Source organism: Amphibalanus amphitrite, unplaced genomic scaffold (genome assembly GCF_019059575.1).
Source record: "Amphibalanus amphitrite isolate SeventyFive unplaced genomic scaffold, NRLGWU_Aamphi_draft 001502F_arrow, whole genome shotgun sequence".
NCBI classification, from domain to species: Eukaryota; Metazoa; Arthropoda; class Thecostraca; order Balanomorpha; family Balanidae; genus Amphibalanus; species Amphibalanus amphitrite.
The window spans coordinates 113,270-141,254 of NW_024882995.1; the positions used below are offsets into that span (position 1 = coordinate 113,270).

The 27,985-nt window shown below is 57.5% G+C and overlaps 1 protein-coding gene across 1 annotated transcript; it reads right to left on the reverse strand.

Annotated features, from left to right (window-relative positions):
• Positions 1-127: 127 nt before the first annotated feature.
• LOC122373481 lies at positions 128-27,970 on the reverse strand. Its single transcript, XM_043351587.1, has 20 exons — positions 26,558-27,970; positions 24,150-24,333; positions 21,910-22,023; positions 21,519-21,693; positions 21,107-21,276; positions 20,381-20,626; positions 19,930-20,139; positions 19,368-19,521; positions 18,966-19,068; positions 18,363-18,501; positions 17,776-17,898; positions 17,442-17,618; positions 16,823-17,037; positions 13,440-13,665; positions 8,836-9,057; positions 8,128-8,556; positions 7,375-8,019; positions 6,874-7,143; positions 6,106-6,201; positions 128-142 (listed from the first exon to the last, which is right to left on the reverse strand). The coding sequence occupies exons 1-20, from the start codon at positions 26,725-26,727 to the stop codon at positions 128-130; spliced, it is 4,083 nt and encodes a 1,360-aa protein (XP_043207522.1). The 5' UTR covers positions 26,728-27,970.
• Between the last annotated feature and the right edge of the window lie 15 nt (positions 27,971-27,985).

Here is a 27,985-nt window from a genome sequence, read left to right on the forward strand (position 1 = left end):
CAAACCTCGCGATCTGTAAACTAGCTCAACTGAAGACATTAAAGCGAACTCGGTAATGACGTACGGTAGGTCTACAAAATGAGTCCTCTCCGTATGCGGGCACCAGTGGGCAGTTAGCGCCTGAGCGCTACTCGGGCGCCACCTGCCCGCATACGGAAAGGACTTATTATGTAGACCTACTGTACGTACAGTATATCTAAAAAGTATGTCCCCTGGTTTGGCTCTCCCACAGGAGGCGAATCGGTAACTTGGTTGAATCCCAGTTGCGGCACCCGGCCGCCAGGGTCGCTGCCGCGCGAGCGGCCTTGACCGCTCGCATGTCATTGGCAGTTCGGTCCCTCCCCATCTATACCGAGGTGGGGAGGGGAGAAGAGGGGAAGAGAGGGAGGGAGCGGCATCCGCTCGGCACTTGGCGATACCTGGCTGACCCCGCGCTCCCTCGCTGACCTTTGTCCTGCCCTCAGGCGAAGCCCGACTTCCTGGCCTGTAGCGGCCCAGCGGAAAACCGAGCTCGCGGGGCGCGACTCCATTGGCCCAATCTTATAAATGGAATGCTGTCGTATTCACGGCATTAGATAATATTAATAGTGATACCACCAGTGGATGTGGTAAAATACAGTCCAAAATAAACGAAAGCACTCGATTCGTGCATAATGCGCCCTCCCATTCAAATAAGCCCGCCCACTTCGATAGATGGTGTAGTTTCTTAGGGCGTAAAGGATGCAAAACACTACCGATTTTTTTTTTTAGCTCGGCCACTGGGACCGACAATATACAATTGACTGAAATGCATGAAAACCATTTTGCATTTAGGTAATAGCCGTTTTCTGCACCCAAACTTTAGCCAGTGACGCCCTGTCCATTCTAAAGCGTTTATAAGATTGTTCCCAGCACCCGATTTTATATGAGGAAGTCGTTTAAAAAGCATCTTATTTCTAACGAATTTATTATTATGGCCACTTTTACAGGACGTCTATAGAGCTTTGACTTTTACATTTCTTCCTCGTTCAGGAGAAACGTTTTAACCCTCACCGGACCTTCAGGTTTTCTGAATACCGAGGGGACGTTGGGGGTTGGAAGTGAGGAAACACTTCCAACCCCTCTTCGCCGATTCGCCCCTAATTGAGCTAGAGCCTCACGAAAGAAACAATCGTGTGCGTCGTTACGAAATGCAGCGATTGGTCTCCGATTTAAGGACCAGGGTCAGCTGATGACTTCGGAGGTCAGGTCAAGTGGCCCAAGGCACAGGTTCGGTTTTTGGTAAATAACTTCGCTAAAAATGATCGCAGATCCGCGATTTTAGCAGCATCGTGTTTGTCTAGCTCAGGCGTGTCGAATGGTATACTTTTTCTTCGGGTGAGATCAACTTAACCCTCGCCCGTATAGAAGGGGGGGGGGGGGTCGAACGGACCCCCCTCCCTCGGTTTTTCGCGAATAACTCGCGTAAAAAGCGGCCGATCGCGACGAAACTTTCGTTACCCTCGCGTTAATCAATTTTACACCCATCCTGAAATTGTCATGACCCTGACCTTAATGACCTTTGACCTGCGACCTACTTTTCGAGACCATGTTTGGCCGGAATCGCGATTCGGCGTATGTCGGCTCGCATTAGCGGCGCGTTTGCAGTCTTTTCGTGGTTTTAAGCGTTCAAACATGGGATATGATGTTGCTTCCATGCATTAGGGTGGGTGTCAAGGTCACCGGAAAGTCAGGTCAGGTCATTGACCTTTGATGACCTCGGTTCACTTTTTCGAGTTTTACATGTTTCTAGGCCAGTTTTAGGAGCTGAATTCGAATTTAGCAGCCATATGAACATTTACGAAGTAGTTTTGGTGCCCTCGTAACATGTTGCGAAGCTGTCAGAGGCGGTTGCCACCTACTACGAATACCCTTACTGGTTGACCTGACCTGACCTGACCCGACCTGGCCTAAATGCATGAAGACATCATCTGTGATCAAAACTAACATGATATTCGTGATCAGCACCCCGAAATCCCCATAGCAGCCACGCTTTACGACTTTCTAACAGGCCCGATTTTCCCGACTTTTGGGTCATTGACCTGACCTGGAAAGTCAACCGATGACCAAGGACCTTAAAATTGGGTATCATCAACTTCCTCTCGTCACGGCCAACACGCTCGTTTTTTTCCGTGAAGCTCTAGCTCGATCAGGGGCGAAACGGCAAGGGAGGGTCCAACGGACCCCCCCCCCCCTTCCTTATACGTTTGCGGCTGGAAAAACACCAATACGGGCGAGAGTTAAGGTGTTAACCTCGGGTCAAGGTCAGGTCACACCCCGTCAGGTCACGAAGCTGGTCAAAGGAGGTCATATTGCATATCAATCGATTCGGCAGGTCTTTTCATGTCCATTAGTGGCTTTATCGACTCGGTAGCTTTAGTTGATCGGGAGTTATTGACGAAAAACTGATACCCTTGGTTACGTGATAAATGACGTCACGCAAGATCAACAAAGCAAAATTAAAGCTTCAGACCTTGCAAGGGGCGCATGAAATCACGATTCCGTGTGCTTGAGAATTTGAGATAGTTGTATATATTTCCGGACCAAACTAGCAATTTCCATATTCCCCTGACTTTTAATGGTGAGAGACTGACCTGATCTCTGGCGACCCTTCAGAAAATCCGAGATATACATTTATACAAGTTGTGAGACTCTCGATCATACTATAAGATCCTGTAAGTTTCATCTCCCTATGAAAGCTCTGCACTGAGGGTGTTGCGAAGTTGGAACATTTTGGGAGTTTGCACACAGTCCCAAATTGTTGAGGACAGTTTAGGACAGTTTCACACAGTTCATTTTAGGACTGCTCATTTATAGCGTCATAGATCAGTGACCTGACTTGACTTAAAAATGCGGTTGACGTAAAAAAATCCGACTTATCAAATCCCGACTAAAAAAATCGACTTAAAATCCGGTTAATCAAATCCCGACCATGTTTTTACCTGGCCATTAATGTTCTAGCCTTACAGGTGATTGTTTGAACGCGGAAGATGCTGAATCTTGGTTAACCCCATACTTATCGTATGATAAAGAACGTCAGTGTTAGAAAGTTAATTAACAATTTTATTTAGGATAGTTTAAATCAAGTGGGTATAATCCGACTTGACAATTTACTAGGAGCGTTTTGCAGCGCTATTAGTTCGGCATTTAATTATAAATCATTGCTAATTTCGATCCGGATATCGTTATTCAATGCTGGCCTTTGCGTCCTCAGAAAGTTGTTTATAGTCATGAAGGCTTGCATTGACCCATATTTTCCATTTTTCAGCACTATTATTCGCCGTAGTTGAACAGGTGTTTTCTTCAGCTCTCCCCTGAATCCTTTGGCTTAGACCTGGCGTATCACCCGTGCATCGCCAGACGCACCTACCACACACAAGTTCATGATCCCCACGAACCCACATCAGCGTCCGTTCGCTTGGTGTGTGACCCCTTGACCTTTGGCCGCGACAACTGCCAGCTTGCTGGAGCACCCCTCCCTACACGCGCTGCCCCGCCCGCTCCCCTCCCTCCCCCCCCCCCCCGGGGTCGTGTCACGAAGGTTCGGGCTTACGCTACTACCGGCCGCTGCGCAGCTGTCACCTAGCGCCTGGGAATGTGTGGTCTGGTGCGGATTCAGCCAACTACCGGCTCGCGACACCAGCGCCACGTAGTGGCGACGGTACATTCTTTTTAGACACACTGTACGCCGCCACACATACGTCAGGCGAGTATGGCGTGTGTCACGCATTTGAAGCGACTCCCTAGTCCCTATTCATGTAAACGGCTGCTAAAACGGCCCTTAGGCCGTTTAGGGCCGCGTTTACACGTCCAGCTCTTTCTCGTGAATTAACCAGCCAGACAAACAGTTCTGACATCAGCACAGTCAGCACGCCGAGGGGCCAGCTATATGGAATTGGATACAGCGCACTCATCTGACAGTGGAGGAATGTGGCCTGCACTGGCGGCTGGCGGCCGGTTCTGGCGTGCCAGCCGGCCTGCTGCCTGGCGGCGGCGTGTAACTCATTCAGTGCATCTGTATGTCTGTATGTCTGTCTGTGCCAGTTCCATGACCGCCAAATTGGCCGTGCCGCCGCCGCCGCCCCCAGTCCGCGTCGTCGGCGGCCTCAAGGCCGGCTGGCCGAGCGGTGAGCCGCTGACCGATCCGCCGGCCGGCCGGACGGGGCCGGGCCGGGGGGCCGGCGGCGCAGCCCGGGAGTTCCCCGAGCCGCGGGACCGCCCACTCGCCGTCCCGGAGCACTCCCGAGACGAGCGCCGACAGCACGCCGCCAGTTCCTCCGGCCGCCGGTTTTACGGAGAGTGCGCCGGCACTCGGAGCGTGTTCCCAGAGTCCGGAGCGCGGCGGCGGGCCGGGGCCGACAGCGACTGACGGGGTAGCTCCAATGATCACCGTCCGGTCCCGGAGCGTCCCAAACGGCTTCCACGAACACGAGAGGTCACGTGAGACAGAGCGCATATCGCTAACACGGAAACCGGCGACTGAAGCGCCTGCCGACATTGGTGGGCAACAAAAACCGAGCGTGTCGCTGACATACCAACCAGAAAGCCCATCGTGAACCTGATTTTATCGCTTGTCATGGGCACTGGGCAAGCCCCTTTCGGCTCGATCAGCATTCACCTCACTGAAGCTCGATTTGACCAATGGCCACGCGCCGGTTGAGTAAATTTGAGCCGGCCGGCCGGGCCATGAAAGCCCCGCTGCACAGAGCTGAGCGGGCGCACGGCTGCCGGCGGGCGCCGTCTGCACTGTACACGGACCACGTGCGTCGCTGGGACGGTGTGGGCGCGCACGGTCGGCGTCGCTAGGGACAGAGTCAACACTCCCCCGGGCCGGGGCGGCAGCTGCACCGGCGGGGGACGCACCGAGGGCGGGGGAGGGGACGCACCGAGGGCGGCGGGGGGAGGGGGCAGCAAAACGCTGCGGAAGGCTCCCAGCAGCGCACCGGAAGGTAGAGGCGGATGGAGCGTATTCACGATAACGCTGAGAGGAGCAGACATCTCGAAACAACTAGCTGGCACCACACTACAAACAGCCTGAGCTGCAATCCGAGTGATGCTTTTGATGCGCATACGGAGCATCTGCGATACGAAGCGGTAGGTATATTTAAACGCGGCTTTTATTCGCCGTGACAACACAGTTCAAACTTGAACTGTGTTGCAATCTATGTCAGAAATATCAAAGGACGTCAGTGGGTGATATGAAATTTACCAAACTCTGCATGGACATCATGTGTACCTATACTAAGTTCGAATCAAATATCTGCCGAGTGCTACAGTCCGCGTTGCAACAAATAAAAATAAAAATAAAAATAAAAATGCGTAACTCTGCTCACTGCATGCTCTTTCCTCATTGGGAGGGCAGTGCGTGGTTCGGGCGATTTCCTTTCCCGGCCGTCCGAAAATAGCTCCTCCAGACCTCCGGCGGGAAGAGCCTGGGAGAGGATGGCAGACCGGGAGGGGGGAGAGGGGAAGACGGGAGCTGCACGCCGAGATCGACCGGCCGGCGGCCACATGGTTTGGCATGGCGCCGCGCTCCCTCCCACCCGGCGCGGCTGGAGAGCCGCTCGGCCCGCTCTGGGCCGGCGGAACACCACAGAGCGGCGCCAGGTCCAGCCGGGAAAACAAACCGACCGACGGGACGGTAAAAAACTGGGCAAAACGCCGCTCGAGCGACCGGGCCGGACAGTGGAGCCAGCGCCAGTGTCTGCCGTCTGGAGGCGGTGACAGGCCAGGGTTGAGACAAGGCACGGTTATTGTTCACTGCATTGTGGTACAATACCCGCACTATGTAGATAGCAATGTAATGGGAGGTTCGGCCACCAGGCATGAGGCAGCAGCGTTGCCTTCATTCCGTTCCCCGTATTCAGCCAAGTTTTAACTGAGCTGGCACGTCATCGGGTTGGATCTTATATGCTGCACGTGCCGCATGCAGCCACCATGAGCTCTGCAATCTTCCGTCCTGGCCCGCTGACAATGTCGGAGGGTAGGTTGGCTCGGCCGACTCCGGAGCCATGTCTATTCTCTATCCCCTACCGTCCCATGTGAGCGAACAGCATTACCTGCCGACCGGAGCCGAGCAGGACTCACCTCTGTGAGACGAGTCTCCAGCGAGTTCCCCGGCGTCTCAATCTGTTCCAGTCCCCTCGGGCTCGTGGCGGCGTCCGAATGGGCCGGCGGCTCGTCCTGAAAAAACGGGCACACATTCACACACACACTGGGATAATAGATGACCATAAGACAGTGGAGCTATTTTTAAGGAAGGAGAGTGATATCTTTGCAAACAATAAACAAACTTGAAGCATAAAAGCACTGCTGCCCTAAGCGCGGCTCGAGTTGGCTGCGCAGCCTGATCTCCCGGCCGGCGCTGCCAGATGAGGCCGCTGGCAGTTGGGAGTAAACATTTACCGGGCGCCACGGCCCCGGCACCCGGACGCGGCTCTGTCCCCTCACCTACCCGTTCTGGCACAGCGCGGCCACATACTCCTCATCGGGGTCCACCGACTCATCCCATGCAGACCTCTGTTGGGAGCGAGCCCCTCCATAGTGCCAGTCATCGTAATGTATTAAAGTGGTGCATTAAAGGGCATTAAGGGGTATTAAAACCGTATCGTTCTCTCTAGTTTCGCTACTAGGTAGTCTGGAAAGTCCGTATCTACGAAGTTAATTTCTGCGGCTGATTAATGAACATGTAATGGCTTACGCGACAAAACAAGTGTTCGTAGCCATCGAGGTAAATCAAACAAATGCACCGATTCTGAGGTAGTCGCTAGGCCGTCCCGCCCGGCCCGGTGTGTCCCGATTGACTCGCCAGCTCGTCCGTCCCGCCCGTCCCAGTGCCCCCAGTGAGTGACTCGCCTGCTCGTCCGGCTCGTCGGCCGGCTCCGTCACACTGACCCGGTGCGCGTACTGCAGCTCCATGCCCTCGTCTCCGGTCCCACTGACGTCCAGGTCCGGAGACACGTCACCGCTGACGTCGGCCGGCCCCGTCCGCTGACGGCGCGCCGCCGCCGTCTCCGCCACTGTGCGCGCCGTCTCCGGAGACAGCGGCGGAGACGGAGACGGCTCGGGCGCGGCGGCGCGCGGCTCGACCGGGGGCTGCGTCCACGGCTCCAGCGGCGGCGGCAGCTCCGCGCAGTCGTCAGAGGCAGCTCTGTCCGCGCCAGTCGCCGGCTCGTCGTACGGCGGCGGCGGCGGCGGCAGGCCGGCCAGCTCCAGCTCTGGTGGCGGCGGCGGCAGACTCCCCAGCTCCGGCGGCGGCGGCAGCTCCTCCTCGGCCGCCGGTGTCCCGAGCGGCGGCGACTGGGGCGGCGGCGGCGGCGGGGGCGGCAGCTCGTGTCCTCCGGCGGTCTCCAGTACCGGGGTCCGTGGCGCGGTGGGCGTCTGGGGGGTGACGCGGCCCGGCAGCCGCCATCCGTCCACCTCGGCGTCCTCAGAGGCAGACGGTGTCAGGGTGCGCGGCCGGCCCAGCGGCGACGGGGTGCTGGCCAGGGAGGAGGGCCGCCGGCCGGGCGCGGTCTCCAGTCGGCCCTCCTCGCGCACCGCCGGCGGCACGGGCGTCAGACTCTCCGACTCCGCGCACAGGTCTACCTCCAGTACTGTGGAGGACTGCTTCCGAAGCTGGTGTTCGTGCTGGTCCTCCGGCTGGTTTACGGGTTCGCTTCCTTCGCATTTTCCGTCCAGCTCTTCGTAATGCTCATCGTCATACTGTTCCTGGTCTTGTTCGCTCGCCTGGCTCTCTATGCGAGCGTCCAGGTGGCCTTCCAGCTGGAGCAGCTGCGCCTGGACGGCGTCCACGCAGGCGTCCAGACGCTCCAGGCGGCGCTCCAGGCGGCTGAGTTTGCGGGGCCGCGCCGGACTGCCGCCCTCGGCCGGCCGCGACTGTTTGGTGGACGTGGCGGCCGGCCGGGGCCCTCCGCCGGCCTCAGGCGACTCCGAGTCCCCGCTGGCGGCCGGCCTACTGCGCAGCTCCGTGGAGAAGGAGGCTGAGCGCTGCACGAGCCGCTGCTCGGGCCGGTAGAGCGCCGGCGCCGTCACCACCACCACGGCGCCGGCCGGCTCCGGCGGGCCGTGCGGCCCCTCCGCGCCGGCCGCCGCGCCGGGCCGGCTCACCACCAGTCGCGCCCCGCAGCCCGCCGGCTGTGGCGGCCGGCGGCCGGCGGCGGACACAAACACGGCGGACGGCCGCCGCGGCTGCCCCTCGGACGAGTCCGCCTCTGAGGACGGCTCCCGGTCCCCGGCCGATGACGACGGCAGACCGTCATCGCACGTCACCGCCGGCGTCATCGCGGCCGGTGAGCGCGTCTCGGCGCTGCCGCTGGCGCCGCCGCTGTCCCGGCTGCCGGCGCTGCTGCTGCGCCGTCCGCTGAAGCCGGCCCCTAGGGGTGGCAGCGGCGGGAAGTCCTCGTCTAGCAGCTTCTCCAGGGAGGGCGTGCGCGACTTGCTGCGCCAGGCGGCCCAGCCGGGCAGCGAGAGGTCGGCCGTGTCCGGCGGCGAGTCGTAGCTCCAGTCCTCGCCCAGCGACGGCGGCTCCGTGTCCTGCTGCGGGGGGTAGAGGGAGGTACGTCAGAGACGAGCGACACAATACGGAGCAGCGGATACACTGGCGAATTCTGGGACCAACGTCATCCTGATTATGTGAGCCAGTATGATGGAAACAGTGCCGATAAATCATAAATCATAACTATGCCGATAAATCATACGAAGCAAAGTTTCCGTCCCAAAGGATGATCCATTTACTCACAGACTGAGTGCACACAAATACCTCAAAGTATGCTCTTACGGACACATGATCACCATCTGGGCCAGTGAATTAGTTACCTGTGACTCGGGGCTGGAGTCGCCGTCGCCGTGCTCCAGGGATCCGGAGCCGGCCAGCGGAGCGGTGACCAGCTCCTCCAGTGAGGCCAGGGAGCCGGCGGCGGCGGCGGCGGCGCCAGTGGCGCCCTCTGCGCTGCCGTACTCGGACGACTGAGCGGTGAGCCAGTCCGAGTCGGTGGACCGCCAGGAGGCTGACCGGTGCAGCGCACAGTCCGGCCCCTCCTGGGGGTCACAGAGCGGTCAGCGGGTCACAGGAAGGGTCACGGAGAGGAAGGGGGTCGGTGCAGCGCACAGTCCGGCCCCTCCTGAGGTCACAGAGCGGGGTCACAGGAAGGGTCACGGAGAGGAGGGGGAGACCGGTGCAGCGCACAGTCCGGCCCCTCCTGAGGTCACAGAGCGGGGTCAGAGGGTCACAGGGAGGGTCACGGGGAGGGTCGGAGGGAGGGCCCAAGGACAGGTCGGAGGGGAGGGGAGTCGGTGCAGCAGGGATTAGAGCAGGCTCTGAAGCCAGAGAAAGGGGTAAGATAAATAGAACGAGGGAAGGGGCCAGAGAAGAATGGAGGTGAACTTGGTTTGGGTGAGCAATCAAGTGATAGCACAAACAAGACCCGCACAAGTACCACCAAACACTTCGCAAATTAACAGGTAAGACAGTTGACAGCATCATTCCACCGCTAGAAACGACTGACGGAAAAGTACTGACAGACGACTACGAAAAGGCGACATTGTTAAACGACTACTTTGCCAGTCAGGCAAAGCTCGATATTCCAAATTCGCACACCGTACCAATGGACAACATAGGACACACGACGATTCCCACCCTCGGTACAATTGAGACAACTGAGAGAGAAGTCCTACGAATCTTAAACTCCCTTGACTCTAATAAATCCACTGGCCCGGACAAAATCCCAGTAAAAATATTAAAATTATGTGCACTCATCATAGCAGGCCCACTTTCGAAATTGTTTAATAAGTCTCTCGCGTCTGGAATTTATCCTTCAACGTTTAAACAGGCCAATGTGAAACCCATATATAAAAATAATGGATCACCATCTGATTATACCTGTTACCGACCCATCAGTCTTTTATCTTCCCTTTCAAAAGTTTTTGAAAAAATTGTCCACAAACGCATTTATGATCATTTAACAGAACACTTATTATTGACTGACAAACAGAGTGGATACCGGAAAAAAGCACAGCACGGAACAACAATTACTTTATTTGACCCATAACATGCACAAATCACTCGACTCAGGCCATGACTTCACAGTAATTTACCTGGACATATCAAAATATTTTGACAAGATCTGGCACCAAGGACTATTATACAAATGCAAACATGACTTTGGCATAACTGACTCACTGTTAAAATGGTTGACTTCCTACCTCAGTGACAGACGACAACGAGTGCAAATAAACAACACCTTTTCGAACCAACAAATTGTTAACGCTGGCTGTCCTCAAGGCTCTGTACTCGGACCTCTCTTAGCCTTAATGTATCTTAACGGAATTCAACAAAACATCGACAATGAAATTTTACTTTTCGCAGACGACACATCTCTTCACGCATCCCACTCAACGACAGACCTCCACGACGTAGAACTTTCACTTCAACGCGACCTTGACGAAATATATAAATATGGCAGAAAATGGGCAATTACATTCAACACAACAAAGACAGTCCAGCAAACATTTTCACGTAGAAATAATTTCACAGCACCACGTCTCACATTTGGTAGGAATCCCATACCCATTCATGAAAACCACACTCATCTGGGATTAACATTCTCCAATGACCTACATTTTCACCATCACATCAACAAAATTTGTAAAAAGGTCAACCAATCACTAAGCCCACTATATCCAATTGCACAGTACGTACCCAGGCCCATTCTCGACCAAATTTATAAGACGTATATCAGACCACACTTCGACTATTGCGACACAGTATACGACGGACATATCACGACACACGACGCCATGCGACTCGAGAGACTACAAAACAGAGCGGCAAGACTCGTGACAGCAACCTTATTTAGAACACCAACTGACAAGCTTTTACTCGACTTAGGGTGGGATAGACTATCGACGAGAAGACGCATGCATAGAATAACACTTTATCACACATTCAACAGCCACGAAGAGTACACACCACAATATATTAAAAATACAATGCCTCACACACGCGCTGAAAACACCGGACGAGTCTTAAGGAATGCCAGTACACATACAACGACACCTAGCCGGACCACTTCGTACCATAATTCATTTTTTCCATTAACGGCTAAACACTGGAATGATCTCCCCGAAACCATCCGATCCCTGCCACGAACATCCTTCAAAAAGACCATTTCTGAGCGGCTGGGGGTGACCAAGCCTCCAAAATTTTATGAAACTGGGTCTAAATTGGGAAATATTTTACACACAAGACTAAGAACCGGAATGAGTCACCTGAACTCTCATCTCTTCCAAATTCAAAAAAGTGAAACATCAATGTGTGCTTGTGGCTTTCCAAACGAGAACGTTCGGCATTATATCCTTGACTGTGCACTCTACGAACCACTAAGGCTAGAAATGTTTCAAACTATTTCTTATCAAATAGGTATTGAGCTAAATGAAATTTCTCCTAAGCAAAAACTTGACTTTCTTATTCACGGTGAAACTCTGGACGATGAGAGCGGCTGCGCGGTCGCACATCTCTTTCAAAAATTCATTTTATCATCAAACCGGTTTACAGAACACTAAATTCAACACCAAGATACCACCTTGATCTAGGTTGTCAGGCTGCGGTTGGACGTGGCGCTCCGGACTGACCGTGCGGTGGCTCGCGCACACTGCTTTACTGCTCGGTGTCTGTCGTGGCGGCGACAGCCAACTCGTATGCTTTGAGTTTTGCCTATCAAATGTTTTCTGTATCTTAAGTTTAGGATCTCATCTGGTATGTTTTTGTCTGTTTGTTTGTATTTTCTTCTTCCAGAGTGATGCTCAAACTCAAGCGCTTTGCGCTTTTGCATCCCTCTGCTGCATTCTTCCGGAATCTTTCTGTCTTTGATAATAAACATTGTGTGTGTGTGTGTGTGTGTGTGTGATATGGGCAAGTCCAACCAAGGGTAAAGCTAGAAACTGAATGAAATAAGTTGGCCGGCATAAAGCGTCTCATTCATGATGCTTCTCGACCGTAACAGAAGGCTGACAATTTCTAATGTAAACATCTTCCGGAGAGCCGGAAGAATCGGATGGTTTGGATCTGATTTCCCAAAGAAACAAACGTGGCCTCACCCGCCACAACATTCCACAAAAGAACACCATCACAGGTCCCATAAAAAGCAGCGCGGGCCGCGGGCCGCCTGGCGGAGCGTGCGGGGGGTTGTGGCTGGCAAGCGCTCTGGCACACCGGTGCTACCTCAGCTACCCAGCGAGGAGCTGAACCACTTCTTCGTCTCTGTCGGACCGCGAGTGGCCGCCGAGGTGGCGGACCGGGACCAGGGTGCTGCTCGATCCGTCGCGTGCCGTTTACCGCGTGTGGGGGCGTGTGGTTTTACTGTATCACCTATCGATATTGACACTTTGACCAGCACGCTGCTCAGCATGCGCAACTCCCTGGGTTGCCGTCAGCCGCCGCTGCACTGGGACCCTCATCGGTCTCTCACAGGTACGACGTCGTGCCCCGGGGCATATTCGTCTCTCTTGTGACAGCCCTGGTTCTCTCGCAGGTTCGCTATTGCATATCAGTTTATGGCAACGGCTCAAAAAAGAACACAGCTAGAATCCAAAAAATCCTTAACTTTGCAGCAAAAGTTATTTTCGGCCGGAGAAAATTTGACCATGCGAGTGACCTGCTGGAGAACCTGGGCTGGCTGGGGGCTCAGCAACTCGCTGAGTACAGTACGCTCTGCCTCACGCAGAAACTGCTCTCGAGTGGCGAGCCGGTCTCCCTCGCGGCCGTCCTCCGCTCGAACTCGGACGTACGTGAGCGCACGACCAGGCAGGACAGTCATCTCCATGTACCACGGTCAAGAACCGAGGCGGGGAAACGGCGTTTCTGTGCGAGAGCCCCGAGGCTTCACAACCAGCTGCCACCTGAGACCGTTTCCCTCAGAGGGAAACGCTTCCAACGAGCCCTGAAGCGACAGATGCGGAGCCGGACGCTGTCTTTAAACTGAAGTAAGGTCGTCTGACTCAGTGTGTGTGCGTGTGTGTGTGTGACTTGGTATGTTTCGGTTGGATGACTAATTGTTTTGTACACATCTGGTATCTACCCTATTCTCTGACTCGGAGCTTGAAAAGCCACTGTTGCTGTGGAGTGCTCTTCAAAATAAATACAAATACAAATACAAATACAAATACAGTGATCCGGAGGCGCCGGAAGCGTGACTGCGATAGCACTTAACACAAACCCGGAGAGAAATGGGCAATATGCGATGAAATTTATAATGAAAAATGAAATGCAGCACAACACGAATCAATGGCACGGAACAGGCCAACACATAAAAAGAACGACGCAGGACGAGGTGACCGCAGAGCCCATATAGTCAATGATTGTGCTAATCCTTGGTACGCATGATCTTGTCAGTTTAACAAGACGGTTCTCCCTCGATTCTTACCTCATCTCTGCCGGTGCCGGTGGCGGGCGCCCGCTCCTGAGCGCCCGCCGCGCCGCGCACCTGTCTGGACACGGGCGAGCTCTCCATGACGGGGCCGGAGTCGGGCGAGTCGCCGGCCGCCCGCCGCCACTGCCGACACTGCGCGTCCAGGCGCGCCCACAGGAACCCCACCTCGGAGAGTTTAGCGGAGATGGCCGCCCGGGCGCCGGCGTTGCGGTCCGACTCGCTGAAACACGACAGCGGGGCGCCCAAACGGTTACCGAACGGGACATGTTTAGGCGGCGGGTCTGCTAGGCATGCTGGGTCTGGTGTGATTGGGCGGGGGGGGGGGGGGGAGGCGGCCTGGTTGACCTGCGTAGGTCCGCATCCACCAGGCGAGAGGCGAGTCGTGTTTGACTCGGGCGTTACCATTCACCGGTTCCTGAAATGCTAGTAGTTATATGTGAGTACGAAGTCTACGCAGTTTGTCAATAGCCTAAGCAGAGCCGACAGACCCCTCGATCCCCTCGATAACTTGTTGGTAGCGATGAGAACAAAAAAAAAATCGGTCGTCGTGTTAAATTCACTGGACGGTAAATGTGGTCAGTTCACCAAGGAGAGACCGGTCACGCGAGGGAGCAGACCGACGTCGCCAGCTGTGATAATAGCTTCCGACTATTGGAATCCTCAGTCGGCACTAAAGATTATCGGCTTAGCAGACTTATCTCACCGCTCAGCAGGATTCAACGCTCTGTGAGGCAATGCTTTTCAGTTTTCAACATTCAAAATATGCGTCGCTCAGGCGCTGAATCTCACCAAAAGGACATTTGACCGAGTCGGTTCTAAAACTGGCGAGTGCACTAACTCAAAGAGCGCGTCACGGTGAAATGAGCCGCTGTTTCCGGCGCCGCAGGGCACGCGGCCAGCACCCGATGACAACCGGGCGCTACGCGCGCTCTGACGGATCGGCTGGCGCTGCCAGCTGTCCCCGCAGTACCGCCCGGGGGGAGGGGGGGGGGGGCAGCAGACGGCCGGAGTAGCTCCGGCAGGCGCCGCAGGCAGGCGGTGCGCCAAATCGGCCGGCACGGCTGCCACGCCGCAGCGGCCACGGTCAGCTCAGAACGGCGCGGAACGGCACGGAGCACCGCGGCCCGATACGGACCCGTCACGGCACAGACCGGCACGGAGCGACTGAGGAGCGGGCGCGGCGGCTGAGCCCGTCTCCCGGGCCGGCCACGGCTCGCCGACAGCCCACCCGTCGGCGCTCGCCGGCCCATTGAGGGGTGCCAGGGCGGCGGCCGGCACCGTCCGCGGTCCGCTGCCGGGATTTATCGCCGGCCGGCCGCCGGGGGTCTGCTGCCGCCCGTCAGCCGGGGGTCTGTCGCCGGCCGGCCGCCGGAGGTCTTCGCCGGTCCGCCCCGAGTCGTTTGTCTCGTGACCCGGGCGGAGGAGGTGTGGGAGACAAATTGGACTTGGCACTGGGCGTCACATAGTGTGACGCTATGGCCCTGCCACGGCTGTGGCCGAGCATGCCATGGTCAGGTGGCTGTGACTGTTCCATAATTCAGTGTCCAGGGCTTTTAGAGGGGACTTGTCTCTAATCCCCGCCATTCGGTTACAGCGCAGACCAGCCGCAAGAGATAGTATAAAAGTCATTCGTTTTGTCTTCAAATCATTAGTACGACCGGCTCATTGCGTTGCACTGAGTGATCCATTACCATTATACAGAGAACGCCAGCACTGGCCTATGTCGGATGGACAGAACGATCTGAATGTTTCACCTGTCAGTCGCCCCTCTGTAACCCAGACACGCACAGACCGCGCCGAACTTGGCCCAATACCTCCTGCCGTCCCTGAGGAGCCTGCTCCCTCCCCGCCCTCCGGCCATCCCTCACGGGCGACCCCCGGCCGTCAGAGGCGATCGGCGCGGGGCATACCGGCCCGGGTGACGGGGCGGCCGCTCGCCACGGCCGCGGCGCGGCGCGCACCAGGAACGTGGAGGTCGGTGTCGAGCCGCCGGCGGCTGCCAGCGCGGCCCGGGGAGCCGGGCGGCACAGTTTGGGACGGAGATCGTGCCGCCGCCCCGGTAAGGCAGCTATTCTCGGTGAGAGGGGAGGAGGGCGGGGTGACGACTGGTGAGAGTGGAAATGGGTCCGATGGATGTGGGCGGGTACTCGGGCGCGGAGATCCCTCAGATGTGCCGATCGGTCGCTGATGGAGACGACCTCACACCTGTTCGGCGACAGCGGATACGCCGCGAAGTGTGTCGGACATCAAAGGAAGCAGGTCAACGCAGCTGAGCGCGAAGGCAAGACTCAAGGGGGATCTGTCAAGATGCTCACCGCTTTTCACACGGCGGTCGGCGGGGATCCTAGGACATGCGTGTTTGTAAGGAAATTTAACTTAACAGCACTGGTTTATTGGAAGTCACTGAGTAATGATATCATAATTTAAGTTTAGGCACAATCGAACTTATTTCGGTAATCAGATCGACGGTGAGTCCATATCGAGCTTTCGCGATCGTGAACAATGACCAAATAAAGATCGTGAGTACCGTGATACATGACATGATACCATGATCCACACCTCAAACACCCTGATGAAGTCAACGTCATATTTAAATGTTCAGCTTAGAACAGCTACCCTCCGCTGTTCAGCTTAAACTTGAGGAAATGCAGAAAAAATGGAATGCCTATTTCAATTCCGACATGGCCTTCCACATGGGTATCCTCCCGGCCGCCCCCCCCCCCCCCCCACCTACCCACCCACACCCACACATCTGCACGCCCACTCCCCGACCTACCTGTGGTTGTGCGGAGTCCCGGCTCAGTCACACCGAACGCCGGCCACTCGTCACTCTGTACCCACTCTCCCTCACTCGGCTGACCGGTGTGACCCGCGCCACTCGGCCTGTCCTCCCGCGGGTCGTCCGCCGGTCACCGTCCGCGCTCCGCCCGCCGCCCACTGGGTAGGTCGCTCGGTCCCGGCGGCAGCTGGCGGGGACGCTGCCAGTGCCGGCCGTCGCCTCACGTTTGGCACTGCGACCAGGTCGGCCGGGCGGCCGCCCCCGGCTGCTGCCCCGGCCCACAACTCGGAGCCGCCGGCGCCTACCGACGCACCGGGCCGGCCCCCGTCCAAATCACCGCCGCGGGGGAGGGCGGAGCCGGCGGCAGAGCGACGGAGGAAGGTGGGCGGCACCCCGCGGCCCTCCCCCTAACCCCGCTCAGGTACCCCCGTTTGGAGCTGCGGAGCTAAACGCTAATGGTGGCGGTAGGATGTTTACGTAAAGAGGGTGTTAATGGTTGTGTGTGGGCCAACCGCGGCGGCGGTGATTATATTCCGCATATCCGCTGCTGCCCACCTATTTGACACCGCGTAGTCGCACTCTGAGCGGCTCTGCCCACCTGGGTTTGACGTCGTCCTGGAGCCGCTCTCGGAGCAGCTTTCCCAGCCGGATGGTGCGGCCGACGTCTCGCAGCAGCGTCTCCCGCTCGCCCAGCTGACTGCCGACGGCGTCAGAGGAGGCCGATGACGGCGACGACCGCGGCGAGGAGGCGACCGACGAGGCGCGCGCCGGCCGCGGCGGCTCGCAGCACAGCTGCCGCAGTCGACGCAGTTGCTAGGGGGGAGGGGGGGGGGGGCGTGAAACGATACTGAATACGAAATACAGAGGGAAGCGAGGGAGAAACAGGAACACCATACACAGTACAGTTGGTACGATTGGGTGAAACCTCCATCTTCTTTCGGTGACACCCTCCGGCCGTCCTGTTATCACACTGTGGTCGACCGTTCCCCACCCCCGGCCAGTAACACCTCCCAGCTGTTGGTGATCGGCTGTCCCACAACCCACTCTCCGGAGAGTGACTCCTCCCAGCCTACGGCCGGAGACGGCGGCTCCCGGCCCAGGGACCCGAGGAGGAACTGACAGCCGTCGTCCCGCTCCCAGCCGTCCCAATGGACGGCCCCCGGTCAGTGGGACGGGCCGCGGTCCCCGCCCGGCAGATCGCACCGGACCGGCCGTACCTCGTCGGCGGTGCGGTGGAACACGGCGGCCACTCGAAGGCGCGTGATGTGCTCCTGGGCGGCGGCCCTCAGCCGCGACCAGGCCTGCTCCAGACGGCCGCTCAGCTGCCCGGACACCTCGTCACCGCCCAGCCGGCCGGCCGCCGCGCACGACTCCGCCCCGTACTCGTACGTGCGCTGGAAAAATCGAACAAATTATTCGTACTTCATAGTACTTGCAGTTAAATACAGCACTGAAGCATCAGTACCTTTACTCAAATGTAACGCTAGGAGACGGAACAAATATTGAAGCACACCAAAAGTTGCAGTCACCCGCTGCCTGCGCCGGCCTCACCTTGGCCGTCTCCTCGAAGCTCTGGTGTTGTCGCTTCATCAGCTGTATCTCGGTATTGTCTCGACCCACCCGGGCGTGCTCTGAGCCGAGCAGGCGACTCAGGTCCGCCAGCCAGGAGAGCGCCTGGGGCGGAGGTTAGGGACGTCATATAACCGGCACACACCGGAAGAACGCCTGAGGCGGACTACAGGGGGTCATATTCATATAACCACACACAACCAGCTGTCACACAGTCATCACTCCATTCTGAGGTAACGATGATACCCTTCCTGTTAACGAGGTCACTGAAAGATCGGCGTGTAAGTCCAATATATCGTCCCGTCGGCCACCACACCACCCCAATAAATAGCCCGGTGGTCTCAGCAGCCTCTCCTCTGTGGGATGATGGAGCGGCCGTTCGCCGAGCAGCCGGTGACCGTCAAGGAGCGACTGCCCGCTGACAGACAGCTGTGTGTGTGTCTGTCTGTCGGTGCTGCCGCAGCGGGACAGACACGACCCACCGGTTACGGCTGCCGCTCACATACGGCGCATATGGTCCCGCACCGGCCCTGTAAACAGCCGCGGCCGACCCCGGCGCCCCCACTGACCTGCTCGGCCTGCGCCTGACACTGGCCCAGCTGCAGCGTCTGCTGGAGCCGCAGCCGGCTGATCTCCCACGTCTCCAGCACCGTCTGCACGTGCTGCTGCAGCCGCTGCGAGAGACGCGTCACGTGCGCCAGCTCCGAGCTGCCGGCGCACCAGCGACACGTGTCACGGGGACCGACAGGTGGCGGGCTCGGTTTGGATGGGATACAGGGTAGCAGCTGCTTACTTGGTTTTGGTCACACAATGAACACATGCAAATGATGTCAAAGCTGCTTATTCAAATTGTTCCTCTCAAAGAAGGACTGATTGAATGCGTACGCGGGTGATAACTGTTCGTATGTATGTATGTATGTATGTATGTATGTATGTATTTACGATCATGGGCGATCCACACATGGCGTGGCGATTACTGCCCACGTGTTCGATTACTGACCTGCAGTCGGGGGTGATGTCCTGGCCGTAAGATGGCGAGCGACAGGTCCACTCACTCACCTGTAGTCGGGGGTAATGTCCTGACCAGAGAATATCCGAGCGATGAGCCCACTCACCTGTAGTCGGGGGGTGTCGTCCTGACCAGAGAATATCCGAGCGATGAGCCCACTCACCTGTAGTCGGGGGTGATGTCCTGACCGGCCGAGTTTTTCACCGGCAGTGTCAACATGTCCTGCAGCTTCTCACCCGTCCGGATCAGCTCGGCGTATATCCGCTCTACGCAGACAGACAATAAAGTGATTTTTACATCTCATATTTTCATAAAAACACCATGCAAGATTATATCCAACCGGTGTCTAAATGTAGTCAACTAGTTAACAAGGAGTGCGTTGCAGCTCAAAGATAAGTCGCACTATAATATGCATATAAACGAGTAAACATGCCGCTGGTCATAAGAAGCGGCCTTATCCCCAACCAAGACTCGGGAGAGGACGGGGCCGATTCGGGGGCTATCACAGCGACACCTAGGTACACCGTTCGAGCTCCGTGTCGTCGACAGCGTGTCGGCAGTTTACCCGTGTCGTTCGCGACGGTCTGCATGCGCCGCAGCTTGTCGGCGAGCTGGTCGGGCTGCAGCGACTGGACGCCCTCATCGGCGGCCTCCAGCAGCACGTGGCACGTGTCAGACACCTGCCGGGAGGGACACAGCACGTGACGCGTGTTAGATACCTGCCAGAGGGGCACAGCACGTAATACCTGTCCGGGGGACACGGACAGCCAGACGGATCACTGAACAGTCCTGGAGATGACGTATTGACAGCTGGAACAAAACTGTCAAACCAGCCCGTCGTCCAGCAACTACGAGGCTGTCAAACCAGTCAGTAGTCCGCGGCTACATCCTGAACAACTTCGGACACGAGGAAAATATGAGGGGGGGGGGGCGGTGAGCAGCAGGTGTCCCTCCCCTCTCCTCCCCCGGCTGACCTGTTCCAGTAGACGGTAGAAGCGCGCGGCGGTGATGAGCAGGTCCATGGTACCCCTCCCTCCCCCTCCCCGGCTGACCTGTTCCAGTAGACGGTAGAAGCGGGCGGCGGTGATGAGATGCCCCCTCCCCTCCCCCGTGGTACCCCGGCTGACCTGTTCCAGTAGACGGTAGAAGCGGGCGGCGGTGATGAGCAGGTGCCGCCGCCGCTCCAGCCGGCTGGCCAGCGCGCGGCACACGCTCTCCATGTAGCGCCGCTGGCCGGCCAGCGAGGCCGCCTCCTCGGCAGAGGCCGTCTCGGCCGAGCGGCCGTCGGCGGCCTCCTCCAGCAGCCGGCGCACCGCGGCAAACTCGGCGTACGTGTCCTAGGGCAGAGGTCAGCAGAGGTCAGATTGGGATAGGGGTCAGATATCGGCAGCATAGAGGGGAGATTAGAGGTCAGAGGTCCCAATATAAGCCGGGTCAGGGCTGAACACTGGGCGTGGAGGGTGGTCAGGAGTCGGCAGAGGTTCAGGCAGATGAGAGTTTAGCATACAGGTCAACGAGGAAGTGCGATTGAAGCATGTTCCTAAGTAAAGATATAAAACAAAGTGGCCAGCTTCTCACCCTGCACTGCAGCTCTGCCTCGTCGTGGAGCTCGATGAGCCGCTCCGAGGAGGCCACGTCCCGACCAATCAGCGCCTGGGACGCCAGAAGCTCCTCCCCCGGGCCGAGCACCCAGCCAATCACGTCGTCGACCCGCCTGACCAGCAGCCGATGGAGGTCGGCGCGGCCCAGAGCCGTGTGCAGCTCCGACCAGGCGTGACGCACCAGGTCACAGTGAGAGGTCAGGTCAGTGACCCGCTGCTGCACCTGAGGGGTCACAGTGAGAGGTTAGGTCAGTGACCCGCTGCTGAACCTGAGGGGTCACAGTGAGAGGTCAGGTCAGCGACCCGCTGCTGCACCTGAGGGGTCATATAAGGTCACAGTGAGAGGTCAGGTCAGTGACCCGCTGCTGCAACTGAGGGGTCATACGAGGTCACAGTGACAGGTCAGGTCAGCGACCCGCTGCTGAACCTGAGGGGTCACAGTGAGAGGTCAGGTCATGTCAGTGACCCGCTGCTGCACCTGAGGGGTCACATAAGGTCAGGTCAGTGACCCGCTGCTGCACATGAGGGGCGACATAAGATCAGATCAGTGACACACTCCTTGACCTGAGGGGTGATATAAGTCCACAGTGAGAGGTCAGGTCTGAGACAAGTATTCCTATACTGGTATATTGACTCGGAGCTAAGCCACACTGACGGCACATCCAGCGTCCACACGCCGGTCACTCAGCCCTGTGACACGCACCTGTTGTCGCTGGTTGAGCGGGTCCGGATCCGGCGGGGTCCGGGTCCGGGGGTCCGAGTCCGGTGGAGTCCGGGTCCGGGTCCGAGGATCCGGGTCCGGCGGCCTGCCGCTGCTCCGCCGCTGGAGGCCGGGCTCAGAGCTCGGCCGGAGACTGGACAGCAGCTCCTCGCCTGGGGAACACAACGGCCGTCAGAATAGAGCACGCAATTCGACTCATATTCGCCGACAAACAAAATAGGAAAAACATGATGATGACCGGGTCGTGTGACTCCTCATATAGCCAAGACGTAAGAGCCCATGGATAAGCGTATGTCGGCCGCAGCCCCCTCAGCCCGCCCCTGTGTGTATCTGTGTCCGGTCCCGGTCGGCCCTGTGTGTGTCTGTGTCTGTGTCCAGTCTGGGGCATATTTACCTGTGTGTATGACGCCCTCGGCGGTGTCCAGCGCCGCGCGGTAGAGCGGGCCGGCCGTGCCGATCGTCTCCCGCAGCTGCGCCGCTGGCGCGGCCTCGGCGGGCAGCAGGCGCAGCCACACCGTCTTCAGCGCGTCCAGCGCGGCACCGGCGTCCTGCAGAAACTGCTCCAGTCGCTGCCGGGGACGAACGGGAGGGAGCGCTGATTTCAATGGAGTTCTTTCTTTTGATCACAATGGTCTATAGGATTGAACAACATCGAAAGTTTTTCCACTAAAATGCAGCTATAGTAATACAGCGACAGCGGAATTTCATCCTTCGTGACTTCAGTGAAATGCAAACTAGAACCGAGCGTATTCGTCTATCCGTCACGTTTCGCTATCACATCTCACCATTCTGTCCTGGATCCAGTCCTCGTGGTTGTACGGGAACGTCCCTCCCAACTCCTCGGGGATCTGGTCCGGGGCGATGTAACGCTGCAGTTTCGACAGAGGAATGTACTCCGGCTAAAGGCAGAGAATGTGGCATGTTAGACGAGCAAACAGTTCCACACTCGGCTGGCTTATGCACACACGACACACGCTCTGATAAGGTTTACTCACTTCGGTAGTCTGTGTACGTTTGTAATGATTACAGCAAAAACAAATATGGGATTGGTACGTACATCAAAGTGGTATATACAAACGTAGTACATGAAGGCTTCTGAGAGGCTAAGAAGCTTTTTCTATGTTTGCAGAACGCACTGCATGAAAAGTATTGTCACGCAAATGGCACTGAACAGTGCAACATTATGCATAAATTCATGTGTGAAAATCATCCAACACTGGGTTGTTGACAATATTTATTTCGCCATATCATTCGAAACTACATATACAATCCATAATCTACATTCCACAGTTCTAATGAGGCTCATACAGTCAAGCAGGACACCTCAATCATCACATCACGCTCATAGTCTCACATATCCCGCCCCGTCTCCGCCTCGGTCTCCAGCTCCGTCCTCGTCTCCGACTTCGCCCGCTCCGTCTCCGTCTCTGTCCGCTCCGTCTCCGTCTCCGTCTCTGTCCGCCCCGGCTGCGGCCGCGCCCTGGGCACCTGGAAGTGGCGGAGCTTCTCGTTGAGCGCCCGCTCCTGCTCGATCAGATAGGTGGCGTGCCGTTTGTAGGCGTCGTACTCGGCTCGGAGAGCAGTCAGCTGCTGGCCGAGCCGTGCCACCTCGGCGTCGCGCAGCGCCTCGCGCCGCTCCTGCTGCGCGCGCAGCTCGTGCTCGGCCAGCCGGCGCTGCAGCTCGGCCAGCTCCCGGCGCAGCTGCTCCTGCTGGACGTCCTGCTGACGCACCTGCCGGCCGCGGTCAGACGCCAGCGCCGTCAGCTGCGCGCAGCGCCGCTCGCGCTCGAAGGCGCGCTGCTCCGCCTCCTGGCGCTCCTGCTGCGCGTGCAGCTCGGCGTCGCGCAGCCGCTGCTGCAGTGTGGTGCAGACGGCGGCCAGCCGCGCGCCGCGCGCCGCCTGCAGCCGCTGGCGCTGCGCGGCGTCCTCCAGCCGGCGGCGCAGCGCCGCCTCCGTGTCGGAGCTGCTGCGGCGCAGCGTCTCCAGCTGGCGGCTCAGCCGGCCGCGCTGCTGCTCGGCGTCGCCCAGCCGGCCGCGGACGTGCTGCTGCTGCTGCTGGCTCTGCTCCAGCTGGGAGCGCAGCAGGTCCAGCTCGCCCTGTTTGCGGGACAGCTCCCCGGAGAAGAGCTGCTCGTTCTCGTGCAGCAGGCGCGCGTTGTCGGCCTGCAGGGCGCGGTTCCGTGTCTTGTACTCGTCTTTGATCTTGGTCAGCTCGTCATGGTTCTGACTGAGCACCTGGAATCGTCTGTGCAGCAGCTCCAGCTGGTCGCTGGTCTCCTGCAGCCGGATCTGCTGGACGCTGCGGCTGCCGCGGGGCGTCCTCCCGCTCTGCTGCTCCTGCTGCTGCTGCTGCTGCTGTTGCTGACGATGGAGTCGCTCTCCCAGCTCGCTGTTTCGCTGCGTTAGGAGCTCGATCAGTTTGTTCTGCTCCTGAATGCGCCTTCGCAGCACCTCCGGACCCTCACAGTCCCCAGACATGTTCTGTGTGTTGTTTCAACAGAGGGGATAATCAATCATACTTCAACACTTTGAATGCTTATTTGAGTACAAACTGGCGGTAGCGCCAACATTCTATCGGTGATCGTTTTCGAGAAGACGGCCCGGAACAAGGCGCCCGGCATGGCCATAGAGGCCAAGATAGGCATGGCAGCAATGGCAGTTAAGTTTTTTTTGCTCATATTTCGAAAACGTGCCGAACATCTGGCATGTGCTACCAAGAAAAATGTCCTCTTCACATTGAGGTCGGAAGTGTGTTCATGTTTTCGCATTTTAATGTTGAACATATGTATGCGGCTGTTAGCAGCATGATTTATCAATCCAAATCGCAACAAATTGTAACTTTTACTATGCCTCTATATTCCTCGCTGACAACTTAAGCACTCATGTGAAATGTTGGCAAGATTTGTACGTAGAAGCATGTACATAGAAAACAAAAATACGAGTTTGTGCACTTGAAATGAAGTTTTTTCTTGAAGACCCCGTAAGCTGTAAACGTGCGAGTGCGTGCACTGTGCTGCGCACTGACCTGCACGTCGTCCTCTGGCCGTCCGCAGGTGACGCGCTGTTTCTCCCAGAAGGAGTCGTGGCGCAGCACCAGCTGCACGCCGGTCCGGCCGCTGATGGCCGCCAGCGTCCGCTGAACGGCGCGCACCGAGCGCCACGAGCCCGCGCGGGCGTCCAGCACCACACAGAGCGGCGAGTCGGCCGGTCTTTGAAAGGAAGGGAGAGTCAGTATCAGTAAAGGGCGCCCAGCACCACACAGAGAGGCGAGTCGGCCGGCCTGTAAGGAAGGGAGAGCTGTCAATATACATGGTCTGTTATACGGTTCTTTCCAAGAAAAAAAATGAAATCCACGAAACTAGGTATCAGAAACGGGAAATGTCAGCCTAATTAGCCAGATAAGTTTCAGGAACAAACATCTACCTTGAGAAGTCGAGAAGGATGTGGTTGAAAAAAACGATGCTCAAGCGAAGAAGGATAAGGCAATAATCGGGCAGGTCATTGTAACAGGTCTGTCCGGTGACTGACCTGAGAGGAAACCCAGCTCTACCGCTCCAGTCCGGTTTAAACGGCGGCTGAGCCGAATCAGAACCCGACCCCGCTGCCACTGTCGGTGCGAACGGCGACAGGTGACCAGATGTTGCCAGCAGGACTCAGACGGCGTAATACGGCCTCGAGCGCGGTTTGTGACACAAAAAGCTGCCTTCCTAACTTGATACCTACTTTTCAACCAACGAAATCCGTTCCATCATAAGCAATTTTATCTTTTTTAAATTTTTGGGAGTCAAGCTCCCCCGACACCGCCATCTGAGCTTTTATTGCGTCGGAGAAAGGTCATAATTATCTAATCGAGATAATGACTAAATGGACTCACACCACCTCATTATGTTTTAATGCACTCAGCTTTCATGTAACACTTCAAAACAGAGTAGCAGATGTTTTGTCCAGCGGAAAAGCTGAAGGCCCGAACCGCGATGGACGCAGAGATCGACGGTTGGTAGACCACATTCCGGCCTAGTCAGCCCAGCCTTAGTCCGTAAGTAGCGCCGCCGCGCTGACCCCAGACCCCATTATGCCGACTGTTTTACCGTCCAAACGAAAACAGCTCACAGACGCCCTGAATGTCACTTTTTGTCCACCGGGTCAGCTGTATAGCTGTCACTGTAAAGCCAAAATGGTTTCCCACACAGGAGGAAGGGCCAGTAGGTGGTGTAGGGGCAGCGAACAGCGGCGACAGTTCGACGGGTACTTACACGGCACAGGAGACAAGGTAGCGTCCTTGACCCGTCCGTCAACAGCCTCTTTATGCCCCCAACAAGGGCATTCGATCGGTTGGAAAGTGGCACGATGAAAAATCTTGGCTCCTTGATAGGACAAAAAAACATCACAAAAAAATCAAACTAACCGGAACGATGTGAGGTAGATGACTGTTCGGTATCAACTAACCCAAGAACACGATTTTCAATACTTTCGATTAGAAGTGCCGTGCGGCAGCTAATTGACTCTCGGTCAGATTGCAGACCTACCCACAGGCCAATACGTGGAACACGCCCGGTTGGAGAGGCTGCAAAGTGCGGTCCGTTTGACCGGCGGCCACAATCACTGAGCGGGGTCCAGGAAGTGAGGAGGGAAGGAGAAGGGGTGGCCGCAGCAACCAATCTCAGAACGCATCGTCCGCCCGCAGTACGACCGAGTAATGACCGACACTAGTTACAACCGCCGGCATTATCGCGAGCCGTCGGGTGTGCTGCGCGAAAACCGTTCAGCCGTGTCAGATATCAAACGGACAGTGCAGAAAATGACCAACGTGTCAGGCAGGCCGCAGGCGTGTCAGGTTTCAGATGGCCCATACATATAACTTACTCCTTTGCTCTGAGAGGCGAGACAAGTTCCAGCATAACCATTTGAGCTAAATGTGCAGCAGTGAGTAATTACATTAATTGCCCGGTATTCGCGGAATGTGGGACGGTCACTGACTCCGTGCTCCCTCCACAGCTGATGAGAGCAACAAACTCACCTGAGTAGAGTACACCGAACCTTAGAGCACATACCACAATAGCCACAGACTCACCTGGGTAAACTGAGCCGCCGAGTACATACCACGGACTCACCTGGGTATGTCCACCAGGTACCGGGCCGCTGTGTACTAGTGATGTCAATTACAGAAAATCGGAATACCGATACCAAACCAAATACCAACCAAAACCACGGGAAAATACCGAAACCAAACCAACTTGGGAAAATGAGGGAAATACCTACTTTTTACCGATTTCTTAGCCTCTTATACCTTAGTGAGGCCTTATGATACCAACACAATACCAAACACATTACGATTGAAATACCAAATACCAAGTTGGTATCGGTTTGGTATCGGTATACCAAAAAGTTGGTATCCGATTGACATCTCTACTGTGTACCTCACCATAGACTCACCTGGGTATGTCGGCCAGGTAGCGGACCACCTGTTGGAGCTCCTGCTCTGACCAGAGGCCGCCGTCGGCCGGCACGCCGACGAACAGCACCGGCCGGCCGGTCAGGTCGCGGCTGCCCGGCAGGCTGGCCGGCCGGCCCAGCAGCGCTCCCAGCAGCTCTGAGGCCCACATGGCAGGGCGGACGGTCCACGGAGGTGTCACAGGCCGCCCTGAGGCTGCAGTAGATCCACAGAGAGGGATCGCGGGCGGCAGAGGCGCGCGGCTGCCCACTGACGGGACTCAGCAGTGCGGAGCTCCGAACTCCGGCGGCCGTGTCGGGTCACCGCGATCACGGCGGGTGGGTGTCCGTTCCCGTCTCGGGTCAGCACGAGGTCACAGCCGGGTCAGAAGGCCGTGAGAGAGCAGCCGCCGCTGGTCCCATTTGATGCAGCTGATCTGGAGCAGTGAAGGTGGCAAGGCTGACGCCAGTCCAATTCAGTGCAGACGTGGTGCTCAGGCTTTTTCGCACTTAAAACTTTTCGTTCACAATCACAATCGTATATCACACTGCGCTCATAAAATTGTTACCCAGTAGCACAGTTGTTTTGTCACCAAACCATTACAAATTCGCTTCACCACAGAACATAACACTCTCGCTCCCGCCGCGGGCACGGGTCCTTCCGACCGTCCACCGTCCACCGTCCACTCGAGTTCCGCCGTCACCGGAGCGTTCCCACGCCTCCACAGCCCGCCGCGGCGCCGCTCTAAACGGTAAACACGCCGACCGGCCGCCGCAGATGCCTAACGGTGCACAGCGGCGGCGCGCACGCAGCCCACGTGACGGCGGTCCATGCGCGGCACTGGGTCACCGCGGTCTCCGGGCGGCGCGCCGCCTGCCGTCTGCCGCCGGCGCCGACGCGTCGGTTTCGTCGGCGCGCGGTGTCGGGTGACCTCTCCGGGGTGTCGGGTAGCCGCTCCAGCGTCTGTACCGACGGAGGTCCGGCGGACGCGCGCGACTGCACTGCAGAGCCGAAACCGTCGTCTACCTCAGAAGAGCGCGCCGCCGAGCGCCTACCTGCAGCGCCGAGAGTCGCCGGGAGCACCGGCCGCGCTCCACGGCCCGGTCCGGCGCGGCCGCCGCCGCGGGCCGGGCGCACGCCGGCGTTCCCCGCGACTCTCAGGCGGGTTGACGACCCCGCGTGCCTCGCGTCGGTCAGGAGACGAAGTCGGCGCGGTCGGCGGTGGGCAGTTGGTCTGGGGACGTGTCAGACCGGCCGGACGGGGTCAGAGGATCACAGGAGCAGCCATCCGGCGAGCTGACCCGTGCGGCGGCCGTCCGTCCGTCCGGTACGGTACCGGACAGGTGTGGTCAGGGACCGGACCGCGGACCGGTAGTGGGGACCGCACCCGGACGTACCGGTGTGGGAACCGCACGAGGCGGACCATATCC

Bases quoted from the DNA above. Each gene is read 5' to 3' on its own strand.
- LOC122373481 (XM_043351587.1), bottom strand. From the start codon at position 26,727: ATGTGGGCCTCAGAGCTGCTGGGAGCGCTGCTGGGCCGGCCGGCCAGC. The intron at 18,502-18,965 runs GTGAGTGGGCTC...GTGCGCCGGCAG, and splicing joins GACATCACCCCCGACTACAG to CTCGGAGCTGGCGCACGTGA. The intron at 6,202-6,873 runs GCGAGTCACTCA...CCGTTTTTTCAG, and splicing joins CCGACGAGCCGGACGAGCAG to GACGAGCCGCCGGCCCATTC.